Source organism: Pongo pygmaeus, chromosome 2 (assembly GCF_028885625.2).
Source record: "Pongo pygmaeus isolate AG05252 chromosome 2, NHGRI_mPonPyg2-v2.0_pri, whole genome shotgun sequence".
Lineage (NCBI taxonomy): Eukaryota > Metazoa > Chordata > Mammalia > Primates > Hominidae > Pongo > Pongo pygmaeus.
The window spans coordinates 158,318,605-158,345,212 of record NC_085930.1 but is presented as its reverse complement, the minus strand read 5'-3'; the positions used below and the strand labels follow the sequence as shown (position 1 = coordinate 158,345,212).

Sequence of the window (26,608 nt, the reverse complement as noted above, 5' to 3'; positions counted from 1 at the left end):
AGTCTCTCTTTGTCACCAGGCTGGAGTGCAGTGGCGCGATCTTGGCTCACTGCAACCTCCGCCTCCCAGGTTCAAGCAATTCCCTGACCTTTGCCTCCTGAGTAGCTGGGACTACAGGCATGCACCATCATGCCCGGCTAATTATTTTGTATTTTAGTAGAGATGGGGTTTCACCATGTTGGCCAGGATGGTCTCGATCTCCTGAGCTCATGATCCGCTCGCCTTGGCCTTCCAAAGTGCTGGGATTACAGGCGTGAGCCACTGCTCCTGGCCGTAAAGTGAAGTTCTATATGCTGAAATTTTATTGGTTGTTAAATGCAGAGAATTTTAAAAAAATTTAAAATACTTCTCATGCCTTTATCCAGGCACAACATGTTTAGCATTTCTGCGTAATTTCTTTCTCGCTAATTTCTCCCTTTGAAGAAACAAACATTTTTTTCTCAATCAGATATTTGTTCCTGAGTTTAGCTCATAGCTCAGGCTTCCTTGTGGCATGCTTTTCAAACAAAGGATTAATGGAGTCCTCCTTATATGTCGGCTCCTGATCTAGGTGCTTTGTGTTACATGTTGCTTGTCAATTCACTGGTTTGTGTACCAAAGATCACATGCCCTCCTTACCTCTGCCATAAACACACAAATTAACTGAGAAAGTATACACGTGCGCACACACACACACACACACACAAATGATCTGGTGAAATTTTCTCATAACTTGTGATAACCTTTGTGGAATTTGCTTTAGACCACTGTGTTCTATGTAAGACTTAAAATGTACTCTAGACAGGGAGGTGTGAAATGAGATTTTAACAGAAACAAAAGCCGAGGCTAGATGAGTCAGGATTGGGGCCAGTATTCGAGCCTCCGTGAATTGAATTAAGGTAATAATTACTTAAACAGTAATGGTTAACAGGAAAGTACTTTGGAAGGAATCTCAGGAATCTATACTCCAAAGCACAAAACATTCTGATGGTCTATTTTTGATAAGGTATTGTGGGCCCTGGTCATTAATCTGTATGTTCTTCCCTCTTGCAGTGATGAATCACCAACACCAGCAGCAGATGGCCCCCAGTACCCTGAGCCAGCAGAACCACCCCACTCAGAACCCACCCGCAGGGCTCATGAGTATGCCCAATGCGCTGACCACTCAGCAGCAGCAGCAGCAGAAACTGCGGCTTCAGAGAATCCAGATGGAGAGAGAAAGGATTCGAATGCGCCAAGAGGAGCTCATGAGGCAGGTATGGCTTTCCATGGTGTCTGGTGGAGGCTCCCTGGCCTTGGTGCCAAAGCTGATGGGTAGGTAGCTGCTTACCTTCAGGGTAATGCTTCTAGAGAAGAGACAATAGGGCTCAAAGCCCTACTCCAAGCCTCTTGATTAAAATCCAGTTTCTTCTCTCAGTGTTCTGCCTGCATTTTCAGAACCAAGCTTAAGGGTACAAGGATGAGCTGTATTAGCATGGCTGCCTTTGGCTTCCACTGCTAGTCTTTAGAAGGAGAGAAAGGAGAAAGTAGAGAGACAAGAGTCTGTTGTTGTGTAACAAATTATCCCAAAATGTAGTTGCTTAAATAGCCATTTCATTGTATCACACAATTTTGTGGGTCAGAATTTAGAAGGGGCTCACCTGGGCTATTCTTCTGCTCTACATGGCATTGACTGAGGTCATTTAGTGGTATTCAACTGGTAGGTGGGTTGGTCTGGATAGTTCACAATGGCTTTACCTAAGTGGGTGGCACGATGGTGAGGATTGCTGGAAGACTGGGCTTAGCTGGAACAAAAGCCTGGGGTCTATGGTGTGGCGAACTCAGAGTAGTGGTACTTATTACATAGCAGCTTGGGTTTTCAGGAAAAAGCATTCTAAGAGACAGGAAGTAGAAGTTGCCAATTTCTTGGGGCCTAGCCCTGGAAACCGTCATGGAGTCGCTTTTGCCATACTCTCTTGGTCAAAGTAGTCACAGAGAACACCCCCCTGCCCCCCCAGATTCAAGCAGATAGTGGAGTGGATGTTCCTCAGAAGAAATGACAAAGAATCTTGGTCCACCACAGATCATGAAAAAGAGGGAAGCTGAAGGGAGAATGAGAAGGGAAAGTGGTTTGTATACGGACTCTAACAGAGTGCTCTGCAAAACTGCCTGGGCATCAATCAGGCACTTTTGTACCATACTCCATTCATTCAGTTTTCATTCCGTCAGTCAGGAGTATGTTGCCGTGTGCCCTCTGTGGGTCAGGCTCAGTGCTGTACTTCAAAAACGAGTACAAGAGAATCCCTAAAAGAACCCACAGTGGTCTCCCTGTTTCAGTGGCTTGGTCTATGGAAGAGCAGAATTCTTTATTCTGTGTTGCTAAGCTAATATAACCCATGTTTGCAGGTCTCATACTTTTTTTCTGGCTACATTTTGGGGAGAAAATCTTCAGTTTATTGTTTTAACTTTTCAGACTTTGTTTTGTGACTCACATGAAGCAAGATACGTGAATAACTTCCTTTCGCTACTTTAGAGAAATTAGAGAAATAAGTAGTTTTAACATTCCAGAGAACTTTCTTGGAGGAAAGGACTGAGCATGTTAGGGTAAACGCTATTTTTTTAAAGCTACATTTGATACTTTCAAAAATACACGTTGACTTCCATAAATGAATAATGTATTTCTCATCAAATACATTCCAGGATATAAGAAATCTATATTGTGTGAGGTTTAAAATGCATGGTAAATTAAAATCATTTCTCAGATATAGTCTTTGAAAATAAGGAAAATGAATATAAATTGTGCTTTGTTGCTCAGCTGAACTTTCCTCCAAATTTGAGGAATACAGCTTAATAATTAGGTAACTACAGTTGTGTCTTTTACCCTGAGGATTTATGTTTGAACTTTCACGGTTATTTCAGGCTAACGGTTGTTTATACTGATTTTAGATATATAGTGTCATGTTTCTTGATGGGAAGTAATTGTATTATTAATGGTTTTCTGTCTTTGAATAATAATTTTATTTGGAATAATTTTTCTATTTTATAATGTAGGGTAAATTAAACAGTATCCCAACAGCATTTTATACATTCTCAGTTTTATACTTAAATGAGCTTTAGTGAGTTTTTTCTTTTCTACACAAAGATGTGACCATTCTGAAAGAATGACTTGCTTCTCTGTTTTTGCGGGTGTGTTTCTCTTTCTCTTGCTTCCCCTCCTTCTTTCCCACAGAAAGTATTTCTGAAAAGGGGTGGGAAAAGTGCCCCAAATTGTTTCCTTTATTCCAGCTATAGGTGCCTTTGAACCAGGATGTAGTACTGATGGTTCATATTACAGAAATGCCAACCAAGTTCCTTAAATGCTGATCCTTGGAGGCTGTGGAACGCGGGGCATTGTGCTGCATCATAGTGAGCAATTGCATTGTTGCATTGTATATGAAGCAGGAGAAAAGATTGTCCAGATTTGCTCACGGAGGCTCACGTAGTTCAGCCTTGACTCTGTGTGTGTGTGTGTGTGTGTGTGTGTGTGTGTGTGTGTGTGTGGAGTTAGGAGGAGATGGAGTGGTGGAGTGGATGGTTCTGGTGTTCTGATGCCTTTTTATTTTTGTTAGGGAGTACAGGAAAAGGTCTAAATAGACTTTTTAATCATGGCAGATTTTTTTCCCCATGCAGAAGCAGCATGCTCCTGATTGTCAAAGATATGATTTAAGACCGTGTAATAAATGGCATTGGAGTGTTCTATAATAGTTTTCTGGGGCATTTGCCAGGACACCTGATTATTCAGTATTCAGGTGTGGGCTCTGTGTTTCATCTTGGTGGATTTTTTGAACTCTTTTGGTGATTCTCTGCTTCATTTTTTGAACCTAAGCCATGGCAGCAGCAGGGAAATGGACTGGAATTAAAAGTGATCTTTGGCTCACTTGTTTAGTTGCCTTCCAGCATCTGGTAGGAATTTGGAGAGATGGGGGAAATGGTGGTCCTGGTGAAATTTAAAGATTATCTGTAGACTTCTGTTTGTTCTCTCTGTCCTACCCCTATGTCCTGGGTAGTCAACAACTGCCTGAATATCCCTTGCTCAGTGGACAGTTAGTAATTACATTGGCTCTCCTCTTGCTTGTAGGCGGCCTTAATTGTACAGCCTGTCTTCTTGGGGCCCAGGCCCTGCAGGCAGGCCTAGACCTACCTGCCCTTCTACCAACTGAGCCTGTCTGGGAGCAAGGCCCCAGGCTATGCTCTCTTTCTATAGTAGAAAGGGAGGTTGGCAAAATTTAATAAGTAGATGAATTTATCCCCTAATTATTAATAAATTATCACTGCTGTCTATAGTTTTATCATTCTTGAATGATATGACGAATCTGAAAGGTCCCTATGGAGAATATGCTATATAAATATTGTTTCATTTTTCTTCCTGTTCCTTCTGCTGTGCCGTTGTTCCACTAGGCATATAGTTTGATGATGTTGTGCCATGAAAAAAACAACTCCTTGGTCCTTGTTGCATCATTTGATGTATACCACAATGCCAAAGGGTCACCTATTAACTCATTGGCATTGAAATCATGCGAGAACATTAACAAAATGGATCTGGGGAAACTTTGACTACAAATCTAAAGTGAGCCTTCAGTATTTCAGTATGGAAGCTCATATTTTTTTTCCTTCATTCCTTTATCTCTTCATTCATTCAATCAATATTTATTTAGTAGAAAATAACAGACAGGTAAATGGGACGTGACTGCCTTCAGATAACTTGTATTTTTGCAGAAAAGGAAAAATAATTAACTTTAATCCAAATTAAAGACCAGAAGAGTAAATTAAAACCATTTCCTGCTTCATAGGGGCCCAGTGGCTACCATCTTTGACTTTCATTACTGGAACTGAGACCAGCTGCACCTGAGCAGAGTTCTGTGAAAGTGAGCATCAGATACTCCTTTTTCTTTCCAGTGACCCCTCAGGTTACCGGCTACAGAATTAGGATCAAAAGAGCCAGTAAGCTTTGGTATTTCTGCTGATAAGGAATCTTCTGAAGTAGGAGAATTTCCTTAAATGCAGTCCCTCCAATTTAGCATTGGCTGGTGTAGCAACAGAGCTGAGCTACTTGTATCTGATAATTGATGAATTATCTTGGAATGCGGCAGACACTCCAAGTGGAGGGGTACCAGGAAGCATGAGGGGATGCCACCAGGCCTGCAGTACACAGCCATATCAGGAAAGTAGACCTCTTCCCACTGTCAACAGGCATCTAACATGGAAGACATAAAGAGTGCATTTCTGTGAAAGGAAGTCTTTTGTCCGTGATAGAGTTTTCTTTTATTTTTACTGAATTTCCCAAAGGCTGTGAGGCTACTTCAGGTTCACCAAAGAAATAGCAACTCTAGAAAAAGAGAGCAATTCTTATTGAAGGTTTGCTTTCTCTTCATTTTTTTAAGGAAATTAAAATTTGGTTTGTTGAGTTTTTTTTAAGTAGAAAAAAATTTTAATTTTTGACTAAGCGTGGTGGCTGACGCATGTAATCCTAGCACTTTGGGAAGCCAAGGCGGGCAGATCACTTGAGGTCAGGAGTTTGAGACCAGCCTGGCCAACATGGTGAAACCCCGTCTCTACTAAAAATACAAAAATTAGCCAGACATAATGGCGGGTGCCAGTAGTCTCAGCTACTCAGGAGGCTGAGGCAGGAGAGTCTCCTGGACCTGGGAGGTGGAGGTTGCAGTGGGCTGAGATCGAGCCACTGCACTCCAGCCTGGGCAACAGAGTGAGACTCTGTCTCAAAAAAAAAAAAAAAATTAAAAATGTAATTTACTGAGTTACTTTTGTGATTAACATTTAAAAAAGTGTTTTTGCTAAGCGCAAGAAGCCAGACATCCCCCCAAAACTACATCCTGTATGATTCCATTTATGTGACATTCTGGAAAAGCAAAACTATGGAGACAGAGAAGAGATGAGCACTTGCCAGGGTTGGCAGTACAGAAAGAGTAGACTCCAAAGGGGCAGCACTGAGGAATTGTGGGGCAGATGGCACAGTTCCGTGTCTTGGTTGTGGTGGCTATTTCACGGCTCTATGCATTTGTCAAAACTCAGACATGTATACCACAAAGAGTGAATTTTACTGTATGTAAACAAAAAGAATAATAAAAGAAAATTAATTGCTACACACAAAAAGACAAAACATATGTTTATGGTACGGAATGTATAAAATACTAAACAACGAAAAAGGAAATTATAATCACCTATACTCTTACCTAGAAAGAGTGGCTGTAAATATGCTGATGATTTCTTTCTAGTCTTTTTGTATGTATCATGTGTATCAGTGTGTCTACTTTGTTTTTTAAAAAACAAAAGTGGTAGCATACTTTAATACTGTTTTGTTGCCTCTTCTTAATATATTGGGAAGTCATTTGTTTATTCTGTGTCAGCCGTGAAGTTGTGCTGTGACTTTGTATGTACTCATTCCAAAGCGCCTAGAATCCTTTCTACAACAGGCTGTACATAAATTTTTAAATGTCATGAGCCACACACACCCACAATGACTACAGAATATTCTGTTGTTACAACTGAAAAATTCAATGCAATATTTGCTCAGTATCCTAAAAGGCATAATTGCAACTTTACCAAATGAAGTGGGAAATCGTAGTCACGGGTAAGACATTGAGAAACAGGCTTCTCAATGCCTGTTTATCTAAAAGAACAATTCCTTGACATGAAAACAGGCATATGGCTTTACCTGAAGCGAGTATTTCTTTTCATGTGTATTATTCATTTAAATATAATGGTTTGGGGCCATCTGTCTGGAAGATTTTAAACTCGAGGACCAGGACCTGGAAGATGAGTAAGTGGCAAAGCCTTGGCTCCCCCTTGTCCCTTCACAGGGGCTGCCTTGTAGAGAAATCATTACTCCCAAGCAAATTCAGCCCTGCTTTTACCCTCAACCTTTTCTTTCGTTTTTTTTTTTTTTTAATTTGGGGGTTGGGGGACAGGAGAATGCAGTTTGTCAAACAAAAATGCTGACTAAGCCTGGCCTCCGGTCGCTGGGGCAACAGGGACGAGAAAAGAGGGAGGCCTTGGAATTCTTTTGGCAGGTCTGTGGGATTTCTGCCGGGCTTGACAGCCACCAGGCCAGGCGGGCCAGCTGGCAGACCTCGCACAGCCATCCTGACAGAGGGCTCCTGGAGGGGGACACACCTGGCTGTGAGCAGCACTGGCCTGGGGAAGGTTCTGAGGCCTGTTTTTTTTTTTGGTCATGCAAAGAATAGCTATTTAGCGAGCTAGGAAAGTGTCATATTGGAGCAGATCATGAAGCATAAATGTAGGCTATTTCATAGTCTTTGCTTCAGAACAGGGGACTATTTAAATTTTAGAAAAACATTTCATAGCATTAGGTTTCAGAGTTGACTGGGTTAGCAGAAGTCACGTAGTCTAACATTTTGTGAATCTATAAATCCCTCCATATAAGCTTGGCTATTTAAGTTCATTCATTCATATATTTGTTTTACAAATGCTCTAGGCATTAAAAGTACAGCTGTGAACAACAGACCCAGCCCCTTCCCTCACAGAGCTTCCATTCTAGCTTGTGTCAAGTGTTTTATTTGCCTACATGTCCCAGAAATAATCCATTTTCCAAAATGTCCGAGTGTGCCCTTGTTGTTGAATAATAGTATCAATTCAAGTCTTTTTTTTTTTTTCTTTTTCTTCTCTTTTTGAGACAGTCTCACTTCATCACCCAGGCTGGAGTGCAGTGGCACAATCTTGGCTCACTGCAACCTTCACCTCCCAGGTTCAAGTGATTCTCATGCCTCAGCCTCCTGAGTAGCTGGGATTACAGGTGCTCATCACCACGCCTGGCTAATTTTTTGTATTTTAGTAGAGACAGGGTTTTGCCATGTTGGCCAGGCTGGTCTCGAACTCCTGGCCTCAAGTGATCTGCCCACCTTGGCCTCCCAAAGTGCTGGGATTACAGGTGTGAGCCACTGCACCAGGCCTCAGCCTTTTTTTTTTTTTTTAAGTGAAGACAGATGAGTATCTAAATTATAATGTTTTCTTTAATGTGATTTGAAAGGACAACAGAAACCAATTGTGGAATAATGCAAATTTGCTTTATGCAGTCTGAGTAAAAAGAGCAACAAATAGACCATAGATGATAATGACAAACTTAATAAATGGCTTCCTAAAAGTATCGCAGTTTCGATTGTTCTTTTATAGGGGCAGTCTGGCAGCTAAGCATTAGTGGTGAGTTGTTTCAAAAAGGGAGTCTCTGGGAAGTGTAACAGTGCATTTTAGAATCCCTTGGCACCGAATTAAAAAGACATATACATCCGTAATTTTTTTTGTTCCCCCGCCATCCCCCGTAAAGAAGGTAAATAATTCAGCATTCTCTCTCTGAAGTCCCTCAGGGTTTTGGCAGAGAAAGCAATTTCTCTGCATCCAGAATAACTATTTTCATGTTAGGATTTCAAAATACTGTCTTTTTTTTTTTTTTTTTCATTTTTTTTCTACTCACCCCACCCTTTATAATTAAAACAATCCAGTCTTCCATTTTTGCAGAGTCCCTAGCCACACACACTTAAATCAAGCAGAGCAGCCTCTGAAGAGCTGATTGTCATTTGTTTCCCTTTTGAAGTGCATTCTGGTGAGGGCAGGAGCTGGCTGGCAGAGTGTTCCCTCAGCCAAGGCGGGACAGAGCTGCGGATGCTTTCAGCTGCTGTTTACTTTCTCACCTCCTCTGTTGGTTTATTCCACAGGCAAGCTGCAGGCCAAGGACCTGGAAGGAGAGGAGGTTTGAGGTTTGCTTCCTGGAACACCTTCAGCTCACAAATAATCATTTGTCTTTCACATGCTTACTTCTCCAGCTATTTTACACATCACCCGTCCTCCAGCTGCTAGGAAAGGTTATTTTTAACCCATAAATAATTACTCACTTCAGAGAGCTAGATAGATGACCACAAACTCACCAAGAGATTCTTGAGCCCTTATTTTGCAAGTCTTTCCACCCCAAGCTTGGACATAGACAAAAATAAATTTGTTGGAGGAGGGTTGGGTCAGGGTTAACAGGGAGAGCTTTCCTTCTGAAAAGTGCCCTTAAAATTGGAACCTGTAACTTTGCTTGATGGGTTTTGAATTCCTAGGACATGAGCTCCACTCATATACATTGAAAACTGTCATTGAATACATCCAGTTCATTCTGTTGCCCTGTTCAGGGAGGAAAACTATGTTCAGGAAAGTTAAATCGGCTGTGTCATTAAATTTCCTCTGAACTGTCTGAGGTAGAGGGGTTGGTCTTTCTATTTTATAGCTGGGAAAACAGGCTCGGAAAAATGAAGTAACTTGCCCAATTCTCACAGCCAGTAGGTGAAAGGGTTGACAATTTGAGGTCTGCCAACCTCAACCCTCAACTTTTCTTTCTCTGGCACACTGAGACTTTGCCACACTCTTAACTCTGAGCCTCAGTTTCCTCATCTGTGAAATGGAGACAATTGGGTTGTCATGAGGATGAGATGAAATAGCATGTTTTCTTTTCTTTTCTTTCTTTTTTTTTCTAGACGGAGTCTCATTCTGTTGCCCATGCTGGAGTGCAGTGGCATGATCTTGGCTCACTGCAACCTCCGCCTCCTGGGTTCAAGCAATTCTCCTGCCTCAGCCTCCCAAGTAGCTGGGACTACAGGAACATGCCACCATGCCCAGCTAATTTTTTGTATCTTTAGTAGAAACAAGGTTTCACCATGTTAGCCAGGATGGGAAATAACATGTTAAAGGGCTTAAAACAGTGTTTCACACACAGTAAGCAATATTCAATTTTTAGCTAATATCTCTGCCTCCCACACCATTTAACACTATCAGCAGCTTGTTCTGTTAACTGCCTTACTGTGCCAGGTCCATTATAAATACACTTTCTAATCTTTATAGCATCCCAGCAAGATCAGTCTTATAGACCACCTTTTTTTTTTTTTTTTCAGATGAACAAACTGTTAAGAAAGGTTAAGAATTTAGTTCAAGATGCCACAACATGTAGTAGCTGAACTGGGATTTGAACTCCAATCTTCCTGGTTCCAAAGACAGTTTTTCTCTTGTGCCATGCTGCCTTTTTGGTGCCAAGCTCTGGACCCCAACTTAAACCCCAACTACTGTTTGAGAAATCCAGTGGCTGATAGCCTGGAGAATTGAGAAGAAGGCAGTTCCTGCACTGAACTGATAAGTAACTAGAAAGCCCTTCATCATATCTGCCTCAAATCTAGGCTAGAAGAGATCTTCCTTCTTTCCTGTGACAGTTCATTAATAATTTGAGAGCCACTGTGTGCCCTTCTAGTCTTCCCCTGTGGTTAAATAGCCCCACGCTTCTTCGTAGGATGTGATGCCCTGACCCCTCTCCATCCTGGTTGTTCTCTGCTCACTCTTTGAAAAGATTTCAGTAAGGTAAAGTGTTGGGTAGGGACCTGGCTTCAGCCTTGCACTTGAAGGTTGATTGGAGGAAGAGGTCAGTTGGAATAGCTAGAGAAGCAATGATGACCTGCTTCTTGAGACGGAAAGCAGGTCTTGAGCTTGGTCTAGGAAACTGAAGGTTTGTTTGGAGGGTAGGGTGGACACAGAGGGGACCCTGGAAGGGATCTGTGAATATACCTGTTTAACTGGAGCACAGTGGGAAATGAGTGACAAGCCAGCTTAGGGTTTGTTTTCCTGCCTCGACCAGAGGGAGCAGAGGAAGGACGGGGCGATGAGTGAAGGCAGCTGCACCACCGATGCTCAGCGGCAGAGGCCTTGAGTTATGCCCTCAGCCAGTCTTGGCCAACTGTCACCCCTCTGTTTCCATGGAAGCTTACTTCATCCAGTGTCTGTCTTTGTCTTTGCTTCAGCTGCTTTAGTTTCATCCATTTTGACTGCTGCTGTTTGGTCTAAGTCAGATGTTTGCCTTTCATTTTTACCCATACAAGGGTAGTGGATGTCATGTGGCAGTCCAAATTCTACTGGGTCTGAGCTTTAATTTTATACCTAAATTTAGTTTAAAACAAACCCCTCCCCTGTTTGGATGGCAACATGTTGGTGAGGTTAGCCCTTTTATTTTCAGACCTCGAGTTTTGTACAGTTTCTTTTTCTCTTTCAGTTCATGAGTTGGAATGGGGAAGTATTTTCATTCAAAAAAAGGCTAGAATTTTTAAAGCTCTAAATATAGAACTTGTCTTATAAAATTTAAGTGAAATAAAACACTACTTTCCATTTATATTCAGAACAAATTTTATGTTATATAAAAATGGTTTATAAACCTCTCCTTGTTTAAAAAAATTGTTTTCTTAGCCTTGGTGACCATTATGATGAATTTCACACTTCGGTTTAATCCCTCCAAGGTGAAAGTTGACCAGGAAGAAACCTCTCACCACTTAAAGTGGATCAGTTCCACATGACAGTGTGACTTTTAAAATTGTTTATTTTGTTTTTTTTGAGATTGGAATTCAGAAAATGAAATAATAATAATTCCTTCAGCATTTATTATGTGATCTTGAGTGCTCAGCATTGTTCTAAGCACCTTGTAGTGTTATCCCGTTTTATCATCACAGCAGCCTTCTTGGATGGGTGCTGTTATTATCCCCACTTTACAAATGAAGAACAGAGGGTTAAATACCTTTCTGTTAGATAGCAGGACCAGGGTTCCAATTCAAGCATCTAGCTCCTGGCCACTCGGCCCTCCTGTTCATCCTATGTTAGGGGCAGGAAAGAGTGCAGCAGGACCATTTCTTGAGGATGGAGTCTGCACCTGGCTAGTTGGGTTGTACACAATAGGCTATTATTTCACTCATATTTGTGGTTGAGGTGAGATTGCATGTTCTTAGTTTATATTTGCAAGTACCCACTGTATGCCTAGCACTGTTAAGGTAGTTGGAATACAGGAGTGAACATGATAAACAAGGCCCCTTCCCTTGTGGAGCTTACATTCTGGTAGGAAAGACAGAGAATGAAAACCTAAGTTGCATTGAAGAAAATTAATGCAGATTAAGAGACAGAAAATGACCGGGGTGAGGCCATTTTAGACAGGGGTGAGGTAGGAGCATCTCTGAAGAGATGGCATCTGTAGGAAGCAGGCATTAAGTGAGGGAATAAGCTTTAGGAAGATTCGAGGAACACCTTGCAAGCAGATGGAACAGTTGGTGCAGGTGCAGGAGGTGGGAGGAGCAGCAGAGAAACCAGGAGACTGGAAGGGGATGAAGGAGGGGAGCACATCAGAGATGTGGGAGGAAAGGGTGGCCAGGGCTGTTATGCAGGGTGTGGTGGTCTGCAGTGAGGACCTGGCTCTATTTACCATCCAGGTGGAGCAAGAAGCAGGTCGCTTTAGAGCAGGGGGTCACGTGAGCTTCACTTTGGCTGTTATGTGGAATAACTTGTGACACAAGAATGATTTTGGAATAATCTTAGACAAAGTGTCCTATTATAAATAATAACTTTCTAACTCAGACTGGCCTAATTTATATTTCAAAGCTATTATTTAGGCCGGGTGCAGTGGCTCACGCCTGTAATCCCAGCACTTTGGGAGGCCAAGGTGGGCAGATCATTTGAGGCCAGGAGTTCGAGACCAGCATGGGCAACATGGTGCAACCATATCTCCACTAAAAATATAAAAATTAGCTGGGCGTGGTGGCACATGCCTGTAGTCCCAGCTACTCGGGAGGCTGAGGCACGAGACTTGCTTGAACCCGGTAGGCGAAGGTTGCAGTGAGCTGAGATCACACCACTGCACTCCAGCCTGGGTGAGAGAGTGAGACTCCATCTCAAAAAAAAAGCAGCAATCATTCCGGGTAGATTCAACACCCTTTCTGATTTTTCTCTTATTTGTTCGTCAGTTGAAGGTAGAAAATGATACTGTGAGCCCCCTACAGACAGAAGGCAGCATTTGCCCTTAGGATGACTTGGTGGTTAAGTCTTCAGGGTAGTTAGGGAAACATCAGTGCTGGAGAAGAGCTTCTGTTCTCTGTGATTTAAAATAGATGGAACAAATGTGAAATGGCACAGTGAAACAAATAGGTTTTTCAGCTTTGGTTATCATAAATAATCCTTTAAATTTTATTTATATATTTTATTTATATATTTAGACACACACAAGCATTATTTTATGTTTTATTTACTAGAAACAGCTAGGAGTAATTTAAATTAATGGGAAAGTTTAGAACTATTTATTTTCTATCTAATTTTTGGTATTTGTTCTTACAATTTTATATATTATTACAGATAACAATTCATATGTGTTATATATAGTGTATTTTTTTATCCCATGAAGTTCCAGAAATGATTCTTACTATATCTAAATTTAGAACTCCTGGAAATTGCAGATTCAACTTGTATTTTTTTTTTTTTTCTTTTTTTGAGACAGAGTCTCGCTTTGTCGCCCAGGCTGGAATACGGTGGTGCAATCTCGGCTCAGTGCAACTTCCGCCTCCCAGGTTCAAGCGATTTTCCTGCCTCAGCCTCCCAAGTAGCTGAGACCACAGGTGCATGCTACCATGCCTGACTAATTTTTTGTATTTTTAGTAGAGACAGGGTTTCACCTTGTTAGCCAGGATGGTCTCGATCTCCTGACGTGATCCACCCGCCTCGGCCTCCCAAAGTGCTGGGATTACAGGCGTGAGCCACCGCCCGGCCTCAACTTGTATTCTTAAGACATATGTTGATAAAGTTTTGTCAAATAGAAAGGAATGCAGACATCTCATTAACTTTTAAATTAAAAGTGTATTTGTTTAGAGGTAAACTCCCATATTTATTCAGAATGGTTGAAAAATGGAATATTCTAGTAAAGTTCACGTTTTTGGATAATGAGGGTTATGAGTCAAAAGATTCTTGAATTTATGGTTAATAAAGTATTAGAAATTTACCATTGATGAGACACATTTTTTCAAACTGTGGCTCAGGGTGTATGAGTGTGCTTGAGGGATGGGGACTGGTGGGGTCCAGGCTTTTTATGCCAGATTCAATCCCTGTTGCTCCTTCTGAGGCTTTCAGGAAAACTTTGGTTGGATAATAAGGTTTCTAATGCACCCTGCCTGCCATGTTAAAAACAACTATCAGGAAATAATTTGATTTTTCTAGGTTTATTCAGAAGGCACTTCCAAGATTTAGATGATGAAAATCACTTTTTACCAAAAAAACTAGTTTTTGGTTTGCTTGTTGTAGATTCCTGAATAAAATTTGTTAGTTATTTGATTATTTGCAATCTAGATGAATAGAAGTGAGCCAGAGACCCTTTCCAGCTAGATTTATTTCAGTATAAGTTAACAATACAGTTTTTTTTAATCAATCAGGTCTCTCATGGTTTGTAACAGCACAACGAACTCTAGTAACTGAAAATTTTTATAGCCGATGACTTCACTAGGACTTGTCTAGACAGCAGTTACCCTCTAAAGTCACAACATGTTAGGGCTGGAAGAGATCTAACGAAGATACTGTAATTTAGAAGTCCTAAATGTTCTGTTTGCCATTGTAGCCATGGTTTTAGGGTTTGAGGGACAGTGAGACCAATGACTTCAGCACGGAAAGTGGGAAGCTGATAGGTGTAAATATGGGGAAAGGCCTAACTTTGGTTTGGGATGCAAATGTAAACATACAAAAGTATTCTCTGGAAACATCAGCAAATTTGAAAGGAATTTGATGTCTGGTTATGTTTGTCAAAATGGAGAGACTCCTGGAGATTATACCTAGAGAAAGTAATTGCAGTCAGTAAATTTGTAGCCTTTTGGATTGACTCTTCTTGGCAACGTAATGCTAGCTTTTATAAAATAATGCTTGTATTATTTGTTTCTGCTAATGAAATCCATATGCTGTGAAACAGTTACTTGTCTGTGGGATTTGGATTGGATCTACATGATTCCTCAACCTTCAGCATTTTAGTCAACAAAGTAGTCAAATAGATTGACTTTTTTTTTTTTTTTTTTGAGACAGCGTCTCACTCTGTCACCCAGGCTGGAGTACAGTGGCATGATCTCTGCTCACTTTAGTCTCAACCTCTCAGGCACGGAACTCCTCCTACCTCAGCCTCCCAAGTAGCACCACACCCAGCTAATTTTTGTATTTTTTGTAGAGACAGGGTTTCACCATGTTGCCCAGGCTGGTCTTGAACTTGTGGGCTCCAGTGATCCGCCCATCTCGACCTCCCAAAGTGCTGGGATTATGGACGTGAGCCACCACCCCTGGCCACTGATTGACTTTTTAAAGTAAACTTTCAACTCATTGTTTTGCTTTCCTGTCTGTAAACATAAAACTGCCAGATGCAATTTAATGTAGAGCCTGGACTCTGTAATTCCACAGTTTTACTGGCCTGTAAGTGGCAAAGACCAGAATGTACTTTATAGTCCAGAGGAGTCTGATTGCTTTGATTGATGTAGATTTGGTTTGAGAACCTGAGATAGAAATAGCCTTGTCTCTGACAAAGTGTTTTGAGAGGACTTTCTATGATTTGGGTGTTTAAATAATTGCATGGGTGGGATGATTGCAACATTAAGAGCCCTTAGGTCAAATAATAGCTGAGCTTCCCATTAACTTTGTGAATGTGAAGTGACTTATGTCTGTAAGACTTTTCTTCAGAGAAAGAATACTAGTGGTTGCCTGGTGATTTTGGCTTGCTGGGAATAAATACACAGTGCTTTGTATTTGGTGAAAAGTTTTGATGTGAAGTACACTTTGCTCCATGCCTTCTGACAATGAGTGCATGACTCTTGCTTCCCACTCTGACTGTAGGAAGCTGCCCTCTGTCGACAGCTCCCCATGGAAGCTGAGACTCTTGCCCCAGTTCAGGCTGCTGTCAACCCACCCACGATGACCCCAGACATGAGATCCATCACTAATAATAGCTCAGATCCTTTCCTCAATGGGTAAGTTAATATTTGGGGGCCACTTATTTTTATTCTCTTTATTATGTGATCTAGACTATAATAGGATCTTTGTTTACGTTGGGAAGAGGTGGGGAGCTTGAGGGTTGAGGGTGAGAATAAAGGGAGGAAGTGGGAGGAGCTGGCAGAAAAAAGAAAAGCAGGGGAAATAATTTGCCTGTTAAAAAATTTCCAAATTAAAAAATTGGTGATAGGACGTAGAGTAAACCCCTAGTCAAGAATTTGAAAATGGGCATGAACTTATATTTTTCATCATGGTGGTGTTGTCTAGTACTTATACTTGGAAGAATCTTCTGGTTTTATGTAACCAACGGGATAAAAGCATGCCATATGGCAAATTGAGAACAGAACAATTAAGAGATTATGTTCGGCCAGGCGCGGTGGCTCATGCCTGTAATCCCAGCACTTTGGGAGGCCGAGGCGGGCAAATCACCTGAGGTCAGGAGTTCAAGACCAGCCTGGCCAACATGGAGAAACCCTGTCTCTACTAAAAATACAAAATTAGCAGGGCATGGTGGTGCATGCCTGTAATTCCAGCTACTCAGAAGGCTGAGAATTGCTTGAACCCAGGAGGTGGAGGTTGCGGTGAGCCGAGATTGCACCATTGCCCTCCAGCCCCGGCAACAAGAGTGAAACTCCATCTCAAAAAAAAAAAAAAAGAAATGATGTTCAGGGTGAAATGTGAATAAGATCTATAGTTTAGTAAATAATATTCTACAGTGTGAGATTTCTGGTTTTGGTAATTGCACTATGGTTATGTAAGATGTTATCACTGGGGAAGCTGGTGAAGGGTACATGGGAGCTCTCTGTACTCTTGTTGCGTCTTCTATGTGAGTTTAAAATAATTTCACAATTTAAAAAGTAATTAAAACAAAGGAGGAAAAGGTAAAGAGAATTTAGCCAGAAATATCTTCATGAGCAGAAGTAGTTTTTAAATCAAATAAAAAGGGCAATTCTGTATTTCCTCTGCCTTTTATTCTGCCCTTGCAAAGACGTCTGGCAAACAAACAATACAATTATGAACATTATTAAAGATAGAGATGAAAACAAATAGTAGCTGAAATAATAAGTAATGGAGGTTTTAAACTGTTGATTTTAAAGTATTTGAAACACAGAGAAGTACAAAGAATAACATGAATTACCCATGTACCCACTACCCAGATTTGCCATATTTTCATTTAATCTTACTTTTTAACAAATAAAATATTACAATTAATATTTGAATCCATCCCCCCCACACTGAAATCTCATTTCTTTTCCCTTCTGTCCCCAGTGGTAGCCACTATTCAGAAACTGGCGTGTGTCCATCACACAGATTTTTATACCTCTTACTGCCTGTTAGTGTATGTATCCATAAGCAATATTCAACATTGTTTTTGTTTTTTTTAAAAGTTTTACATAAATGGTATCATACTCTGTATGTTGAAGAGTGTTCAAATGGTTACTTTGAGGTGAAAAGGAAATCAATGTCAATTTGCTGTGAATGGCCACACATGATTATTTTCATTTTCATGAAGGTATGTATTTCAAAATTAAAGCTTTCCTTCCTTCCTAACCTGGAAAGTTGGGCAGAATGGCACAACTACACTAGTTTAGAGCTTTTGTGACTGTGTTTTAATTTTGGGATTTATTTAGTGGGCTCATATTGGAGTTTCTTCATCTTTTGCTTTGCAGAGGGCCATATCATTCGAGGGAGCAGAGCACTGACAGTGGCCTGGGGTTAGGGTGCTACAGTGTCCCCACAACTCCGGAGGACTTCCTCAGCAATGTGGATGAGATGGATACAGGTAGGAGCAAAGCCTGCAAGCACTTACAGTGGGTTTGTGTTTTTTAAATGATCTCTTCGGTCATCTCAATTTTATTTTTCTTTTATTTTTATAATTTCAACTTTTATTTTATATTTGGGGGTACATGTGCAGGTTTACTACATGGTTATATGATGCTGAGGTTTGGGATACAATTGCTCTCGTCACCCAGGTAGTGAGCATAGTACCCAATAGTTTGTTTTCCACCCCTTGTTCCTCCCCACTCCCAGTAGTCCCCAGTGTCTGTAAAAATGTTGAAAAAAAAAAATGGAATGCTTCATGAATTTACATGTCATTTGCATGCAGGGGCCGTGCTTATCATTCCAGTTTTAGTATAGGTGCTGCCAGAGTGAGTATGGTCATCCCAATTTTAAAATCCAACCAGAAACACTCAATCTCAACAACAACATAAAATAACAACTGAAAAGCCACTAAACCCCCAGGCACTATTAATAAACTGTGGCCCCTTCCTCATAGATTATACAAGTATAGTTTTACATCTGGGCACAGGATTTTAAATTCTGTGTTTTTGTTTTTGTTTTTAATTCATCTTTGCTCCATATAGTCCCTTCCTCACAATCGTGTCAAGACACCACTGTTTGCTTTGCCGTGCTTCCACAGTGGGGTATTTATGCTGTTCTAGTTTTTAGTTGTAATATATGGGCCACCCTTTCTCCTGGAAAGTGACACTGGTTTATAGTTCCAGTATCCAATTTTTTTCATGTCATTCACTGCATTTGAAAAGCAATTGGCAGTGGGTATTTGGAATGTTGAGCAACTCAGAGGATTCAAAATTGTCACTTCCAAGTTCCAACATGGTAATGACATCCTCCCTCAGGAATTAAAGAGAAGAGAGTCAGGGTTACTTTTACCTTGTCCCCAGCCTGTGCATCCTTCAGGTCCAGCCTCACCAGGCTCCCTGATTACCTTTCCTTTTCTCCTTTTCTCAAGGAGTGAGACTTCCAATTGCAGAAACTGAAGTTAGTCTTATTAGCCTTACCTAGATTTAATTATGAAAGTCATAAACTCTAAGAAGATATTCTAGAACCAAAAATAAATGACAGCCAGGGTGTTCAGTATTTGGAGTTATTCATGAAAGTTCCTTCTCCATTATCATTGATGAAAGTAATTGTTTTGTGTTGAAAATAAAAAATTGCTTCCCCCAAGGTGTTTGCCATAGTGTCTGTAGTTTTTTACACTCTACTCTTAGATGGCTCCTCTTTGTGTTGTGAATCTAAATTGTTGGAAAGATCAAGAGTCAAACTCATAGCCAGGTGTCTTACAAATGCAGTACATTAAAGCTGCTCCCCCGGCGTCTTTCGTGTAGGTTGTCATCTTTGCATTGAGAAGATTGCAAAGACTGTCTTGTGAGGGTCACACAGGAATAGTTTGCACTGATTGTTTTACTGTTCTTCAGTTTATTACTTCAGTTCTTCCCCCACCACCACCCCCTGCCACCTTTATCTCTCTGTCTGCTTTTTGAGTGTGAGATTTATTTTGCTATCTTTGGAATAGCCTTAGGAGGTGGCTCCTTCCTATGTTTAATAATTCTTTACTTTCATCTTCTAAACACTGGGAAGCCAGTAAGGATAAAAAGCAAAGTTAAGGAAAAAAGCTCAGGAGATCTAAATCTAAGTTTGACATTCAAAAAAAACCAAAACCATAAGAGGATGGATTTTACTCTGTCTTTAAAATAACCTCAAATGGGTAAGTAGGGAGTGTTTTATTTTGAAGCCGTAATGTGGAATTAAATGATGTCCTGAAAAGAACATAGTTTTAGCCAACAGGCAGCCTGATTTGAAACTTTGCTTCTCCATTCCTAGTAGCGCCTTTGGGTAAGTTGCATAACCTCCGTGAGCCTCAGATTTCTCACCCGTAAAGTGGGAGTGATATGCTCACTGCAGATTTGTGAGGAGTCATGAGATCACAGAGACCAGCTCAAAGTGCTCTTCTCCAGTAAGAAGGCTGATGTCATGCACACAATGGACTTGATAATGTCAGAGTGCCAAGTTAACCTGGTTAAGTGAGAGTCAGCTCATTGAGTGTGGGAATGTGAGTGCCAAGTTAACCTGGTTAAGTGAGAGTCAGCTCATTGAGTGTGGGGCCACCTCTGTGAAGTCTTTGTAGGAACTGGACATAAATCTTTTCAAGGGGAGAAATGTAATTATACAGTAGCAAGATGAGGAAAGCTGTGGGAGCAGGCAGAGCTCAAGTGTGGCTAGAAAAGATCTGTCAGGCCTGTGGACCATGCGCTGGCCACATGCTGAAGGGAAACGAGCCAGCTGAGCACTCCATTTGCAAAACATACATGGAAACAACAGCTGGGCTTGGTGTGAAGATCCAGTAAAGGGAATAACATGAGCAAAGGCTGGGAAATCATCCATCCTTCCAGAATATTCTGCAGTAATCACACCCTTTTAAGAATTGCCTTGTGGCTGGGCACGGGGGTTCACGCCTGTAATCCCAGCACTTTGGTAGGCCGAGGTGGGTGGATCACCTGAGGTTGGGAGTTCAAGACCAGCCTGACCAACATGGAGAACTCTTGTGTCTACTAAGAATACAAAATTAGCTGGGTGTGGTGGCACATGCCTGTGATCCCAGCCACTCGGGAGGCTGAGGCAGGCAAATCACTTGAACCCAGGAGGCGGAGGTTGCGGTGAGCTGAGATTGTGCCGTTGCACCCTAGCCTGGGCAGCAAGAGCGAAACTCCATCTCAAAAAAAAATAAAAATAAAAATAAAAATAAAAAGAATTGCCTTGTGTTTGTCTCTTCCACTTTTTAAGTGGATAAACTGCAAAGACCAAAAAGATTACTATGAGATTGCAGAGCTGCTTCTATTTTAAGATTGTTAACGTTAATGAAGAACCTTAGCCAGTATCCTCATACTTTCCATCCTGAGAAGAAAGGATAAGAGGAATTTTTTTTTTCTTTTTTTGAGACAGGGTCTCATTCTGTCACCCAGGCTGGAGTGCAGTGGTGTGATCTCAGCTCATTGCCACCTCTACCTCCTGGATTCAAACGAGTCTCAGGCCTCAGCCTCCTGAGTAGCTGGGATTACAGGGGTGCGCCACCATGCCTGGCACTGTTTGTTTGTTTGTTTGTTTGTTTTTTGTATTTTTAGTAGAGACAGGGTTTCACCATGTTGGCAAGGCTGTTCTTGAACTCCTGACCTCAGGTGATCCACCCACCTCGGCCTCCCGAAGTGCTGGGATTACAGGCATGAGCCACCCTACCTGGCCTAGGAATTCTTTAAAACAGAGATTTTGCTTGGCTAAAAATTATATTCTTGAGTATTTGAAAGTTAAAATGGGAAATTAGTAAAAATGAATGATTCTAACTGGAGATGAAGAGAAAAAAAGACATCCAGCACATTAGATCAGATAGTTTTTTTAGATACTTTTTAAAGCCTCATTTTTATCTGTTACACTCTAGTAAGTAGAAGAAAGTTATTTTGGATTTTGTTTTTTATTTTATGTTATTTTTCAATATCAGTAACACTACATTGAGGTCATATTGTTGAATTTGATTTAATTTTTCAGATTACTACCCTTTGCGATGAAAATACTGTAAAATATTGCCCAGGAGTCATTGATATTTTGTGACTTCTAGAAAAGCCATTGTGTTTTGCTATCACCAAAATCCAGATTGGATGATGGTTCCTTCATCATTTGGAAGGATATAATTTTTCTCCTTGGAAAACACAGATTGCTAAAGTGAACTTTCTGCAATTTTGCTTAAAACAGTGAAACTTCCCTACACACTTTTCAGGAAGGCTACTGCACTTGTAACACACAGAAGATAATTTAACAAGTTTTTAAAAAATGACATTATGGTGGAAGCTGGCCTTAGTTATCAATGATTCTCAATTTTTGAAGTAGATATTATCTCTTCAGAAAATTGTTTGGGACTGTTTGAATTAACCTGTTGTTTTGATATTGTGTAATTAATAGTGGCTGAAGACCTAGGTTTTTCTTTCTCTCAGGACAATCAACATTTATTATATTTTTGTATGTATATAACTTTGTATATATCAATGACACCCAAAGCCATGGATATGTGGCAGACACTATACGGCACTTTACTCCAACTTTTGTAGAAGGAGCTTATAATCCCAGTTTCTAGATGGGTAAACTGAGAATCAGGCAAGTTAAGTGTGTCTAAGCTTACACAGCCACAAAGCTCGATCTAATGACACAAAAGTCAGTAGTGAATTCTGTCCCATACTATTACACATAAAGAACCTATATTCTTCATGTCATATCCCAGACACCTACTTTTCCTCTAGTACAGCATTTTCTCACCTGTGTTCTGTAGAACTTCAGTTTTATTAGAATACACATGCTGCCAAAATAGATTTAGGTGATTAAATGGGTTTAGGAAATAGTGGCTTAAAGAAAACAAAAGATTTCTTTACTCTAAGACTCAAAGCCTTAACATGCTCATATGCATTGTGGCTCATATGCTTGTGAGAAAGGTAGATAGTTGTAGGGTGTAGGTATTACAGAAAGAGGGAGAACGTCTGCAGAACTGCCTGTATAAATGATGCCTAAAGCCATCAATGAAGACAACTTTTTAATAACCTGGTTAAAAGAAGCTTCACACCATTCTCTTTGAACATAAAGAAGGATGGTATGGGTAAACATAAGCTTACAATGAAACCTGTAGATTATAGTTCTGTAATAAGGTGTTTATTACAGAGAGGGCCTCTCTACTCTTTTGTAAAACAGTTCTTCACACCTTTGTCATGGGAAGGCACAGATCACAGATCAGATCCATAGTGCCTTTCACATGCTCCTTTCTTATCTCCTTGGCCTTTTCCATTCTGGACCACACCTATCCAGAAATAATTTTTGATTTCTTCCACATCTCTGTACCTCTTATGAGTAAGGGTCAATAATGTGGTAGGTGAAGACATGAAGGTGAGGGTTGTGTAAATACTTGAACTGTTCCTCCTTCAAGAGCCTAAAAGAAGGAATTAAAATGGTTTCTTTTCATTTTGTTATAGGAGAAAACGCAGGACAAACACCTATGAACATCAACCCCCAACAGACCCGTTTCCCTGATTTCCTTGACTGTCTTCCAGGCACAAACGTTGACTTAGGAACTTTGGAATCTGAAGACCTGATCCCCCTCTTCAATGATGTAGAGTCTGCTCTGAACAAAAGTGAGCCCTTTCTAACCTGGCTGTAATCACTACCATTGTAACTTGGATGTAGCCATGACCTTACATTTCCTGGGCCTCTTGGAAAAAGTGATGGAGCAGAGCAAGTCTGCAGGTGCACCACTTCCCGCCTCCATGACTCGTGCTCCCTCCTTTTTATGTTGCCAGTTTAATCATTGCCTGGTTTCGATTGAGAGTAACTTAAGTTAAACATAAATAAATATTCTGTTTTCATTTTCTGCAAGCCTGCATTCTTGTGACAGATTATACAGAATTGTGTCTGCAGGACTGATTATGCAGAATACTTTTCTCTTTCTTCTCTGCTGCCCCATGGCTAAGCTTTATGGGTGTTAATTGAAATTTATACATCAATTGATTTTAAACCATAAAAAGCTGACCACAGGCAATTAATTCTGAGGGCATCTTGGTCCAGGAAATGTGCACAAAATTCGACCTGATTTACAGTTTCAAAAACTGTATTGATGACAGTAGTACCAAATGCTTTAAAAACTATTTAACTTGAGCTTTAAAAATCATTGTATGGATAGTAAAATTCTACTGTATGGAATACAATGTAATTTTGAATCCATGCTGGCTCTGATGGCTCTTATTAGTCTGTATTTACAAAGGCACACAGTCCTATTGTAGCTTATCTTTCGTTATTTTACTGCAGAGCATCTAGACAACTTAGTCCCTCCAGTGGGAAAGTAGCAGCAGCAGCATTAGTCACAGTTCTTACACTACAGATCTTGTGAAAGAGACCAGTTTGGTACTAATTATGAGCATTTTATTCAAACAAAAGTTTTTGAAATATTACAACTTGGGATTTAAAAAATTGCAGCTTAGAATTTGATGGGGTTTTTTTTCTTCTTGTTGTTTGTTTGTTTTTGAGATGGAGTTTTGCTTTTGTTGCCCAGGCTGGAATGCAACGGCACAATCTCGGCTCACTGCAACCTCCGCCTTCCGGGTTCAAGCGATTCTCCTGCCTTAGCCTCCCGAGTAGCTGGGATTACAGGCGCCTGCCACCACATCCGGCTAATTTTTTGTATTTTTAGTAGAGACGGGGTTTCACCATAATGGTCAGGCTGGTCTCAAACTCCTGATCTCAGGTGATCCACCCATCTCGGCCTCCCAAAGTGCTGGGATTACTGGCGTGAGCCACTGCACCCGGCCTTGATGTTTATTTTATAAAGCACTGTAATTTTGTAGCTGATGACAAAAGGCAGCCAAATGTTTTTGATAAATCAGTGGCAACTGTATTTTTGTCTTTTGAAATAACTCTGAAAACATCAGGACAACATAGATTTCAACCTGATAGCACAACACACACAGTGAGCTGTTGCTTTTTAAATTCTGAAGCCTTGTCAGTTTTGCTTTCTAGATCTCAAGTGTTTAAAATAATTCTATCTATGAAACTGAAGGATGAAGCAGATCTCTGACGTGTAAAAAAAAAAAGCCCTTTGAGGGTGTATGGTGGAGATAAATGTTTCTGAATTCAGTAAAATTGATTCCTAAGTATATTATCCTAACCCTGTTTGCTACAGTTGGTATAAAAAGGCATGAAATATGTATTCAATACCTCTTATGTAACCAAAACCATTTTTAATTAGCTTTTAAGGACTGAGAGAGCATCATGTTCAACTGGCATGCAGTCTGCCTGCATTGCCAATGAAGTCCTCAACTGTTTAATATTTTGAACTAATATTATTTATAATCTATGAATTTAATCTTTTTTGAAAGACTTGAATAATTTGAGTCTCTGAGAGGACACTTTCAATTTCCATGGGGGACTTATTTTTTGGGGATCTTAAATAAGATTCCTTTTGATCTCCCGGAACATACACGTACAGAGTGCATTGGATCATGTTGGAAAGAAGGCACGTGGAAAGGTCAGAGATGAAGTAGCAAAGTTATGGAATAGCGTGGAAAGGATACTAGTTGTGAAATGGAAAGAGACAAGTTATAGTACCCCAAAAGCAAAACAAGCAGGAGATGCAAGAGATGACCCAAAAGGACAAAGCAACAATTTTCTGTTGCCACCTTTATACCGGAAGACTCTGTTGTAGAAGAAAAGAGGGCTTTGGTGCACCTTATGTGGGAGGAGGAGGAGCAAGGCATGCTGATGCTGAGCGTGCAGGCAGACAAGAGCGTATCCTGCTGTTGCCTCCATCACTATGAAGTGACTTCTTTTTCCTGAAGGACCCATGGTTTATGTTCCTCTAATTCCTTTCACTCTCCCTAAGCCCTCTGAGAGAGATGAAGCTAGATGATTTTATTGCTACTAAATTGAAGGGAGCACTATTTCTTTTTGTCTTTTGTTAGCAAAAAATTGCAAAAAGAATTGTACATTCTTGCTAAAAAAAAATACATAAATAAATAAAAAATTAAAAAACAAGGGACCTAACAAAACTCAGCAGTGTTACTGTATTTTTAAAAAATATTTTTATAGACTCATTTTCAGGTTATTAAATGTAAGAGAAACAGATACCCCTCTTTTTTAAAGTAGGTAAATCATTGATGATTTATATTACCAATTTTTAAAGTAATTTTCTAGTAAGCTTGTGGCATTAGAAAATACTAGAAGATTTTTTTAGTTAATTAGTTAGAACATTTATGAATGAATATAATAAACATTTTTTCAGAATAAAATATGGACCCTTTGTGTTTACTAATAGATAAAGCCAGATATAATTTTTTGTTTTTAAGGCCACAAAATATGGCCTTTGTTAAAGAACACTAAAGTTAGAAATCTAAAGTTAGAGCAACTTTTTAATGGCTATTTCCTATTATTGTAAGTGTTAAAACCCCTGCAGAATTCTTGATAAGGTGCTATTTATACTATATTTCTTATTATAAGACAACTGTCTTTAGTCTTCTTAGTACTAGTCTTTTTAGTACTAAATCAATCAATAAACATCATCATTTCACCCCAAAATTTTGTCACAGAAAAAGCATATCAAATGAAAAATAATTTCAGAGATCTTTCTTTCAAGATATTTTTTCCTGATGAAATACATTGTCTTGCAGAAAATACATTGTCAAAACCTAATTGCAATTCTGTTAAATCCAAGTAATTTTTAGACAATGTTTCACCGTATTATTTAGGATGTGAAATGTCATTTCTTTCACTGATTACACCCTATACAGGAAACAGGTAAAACAGTGAAAACTTTATTGTGCTGGTTGATGCCAACTTGGTTGAACAGCTCTCTGCAGAAGAAGTGATCTAGAGTGACAGAAGTGTGGCTAATTACAAGTTGTGTTCTCATGACGTGATTAGAAAGTAACTTCTCGAAGTACAACTTTTATGAAAAAAATAAGCTGTTAAAAAAAGGAAATCGTAGGTTAATTTAATTGGGAAAATGGGCAATTGACAGAGACCATTTCCCTAACACATATATGTGCTAGTACTTTAACTTTTTAAAACTTTACTTCTACGTTTTGTAATATAAAAATTTCTATTTTAAGTTTAGAATGTTATGCGTACCGAAAGTATGCAGCCAAATCGATCAGATCAAACCATTTTACCTGGAGTTTGGTACTGGTTTTTACTTCTCTGAATCTGTATAAGAAAAATAAAGACAATTGAACTTCCACTTGGAGTTTTTGACTTTTCATTATTTGTCTATGTTCCTTTTACTAGGGGATTTGGGTGGTACTGAAGACAGGCTTATGTAACCCTCCTGGCAGACAATGAAAGAAAGAAAAATCTGCAGGCAAACAATTTCTTGGCTCACGTGCCTGGCCTTCAACATTCTAAATGTTCACAGAATTCTAGTTTCCACTTTATTTACAAAGCCCACTGAGGTTTTTAAAGGTGTATATATACACCTGTAAAA

The 26,608-nt window shown here is 40.0% G+C and overlaps 1 protein-coding gene across 1 annotated transcript in view; it reads left to right on the top strand.

Moving 5' to 3' along the window:
- The window catches only part of WWTR1 (WW domain containing transcription regulator 1), a 141,824-nt gene extending 115,459 nt beyond the window's left edge, over window positions 1-26,365 (top strand). Inside the window, exons 4-7 of the mRNA XM_054480241.2 lie at window positions 1,033-1,235; window positions 15,652-15,785; window positions 17,478-17,590; window positions 22,614-26,365. Coding sequence (XP_054336216.1) covers window positions 1,033-1,235; window positions 15,652-15,785; window positions 17,478-17,590; window positions 22,614-22,798 — 635 coding nt within the window. The 3' untranslated portion in view covers window positions 22,799-26,365. The remainder of the gene's footprint in view (window positions 1-1,032; window positions 1,236-15,651; window positions 15,786-17,477; window positions 17,591-22,613) is intronic.
- Window positions 26,366-26,608: the final 243 nt, after the last annotated feature.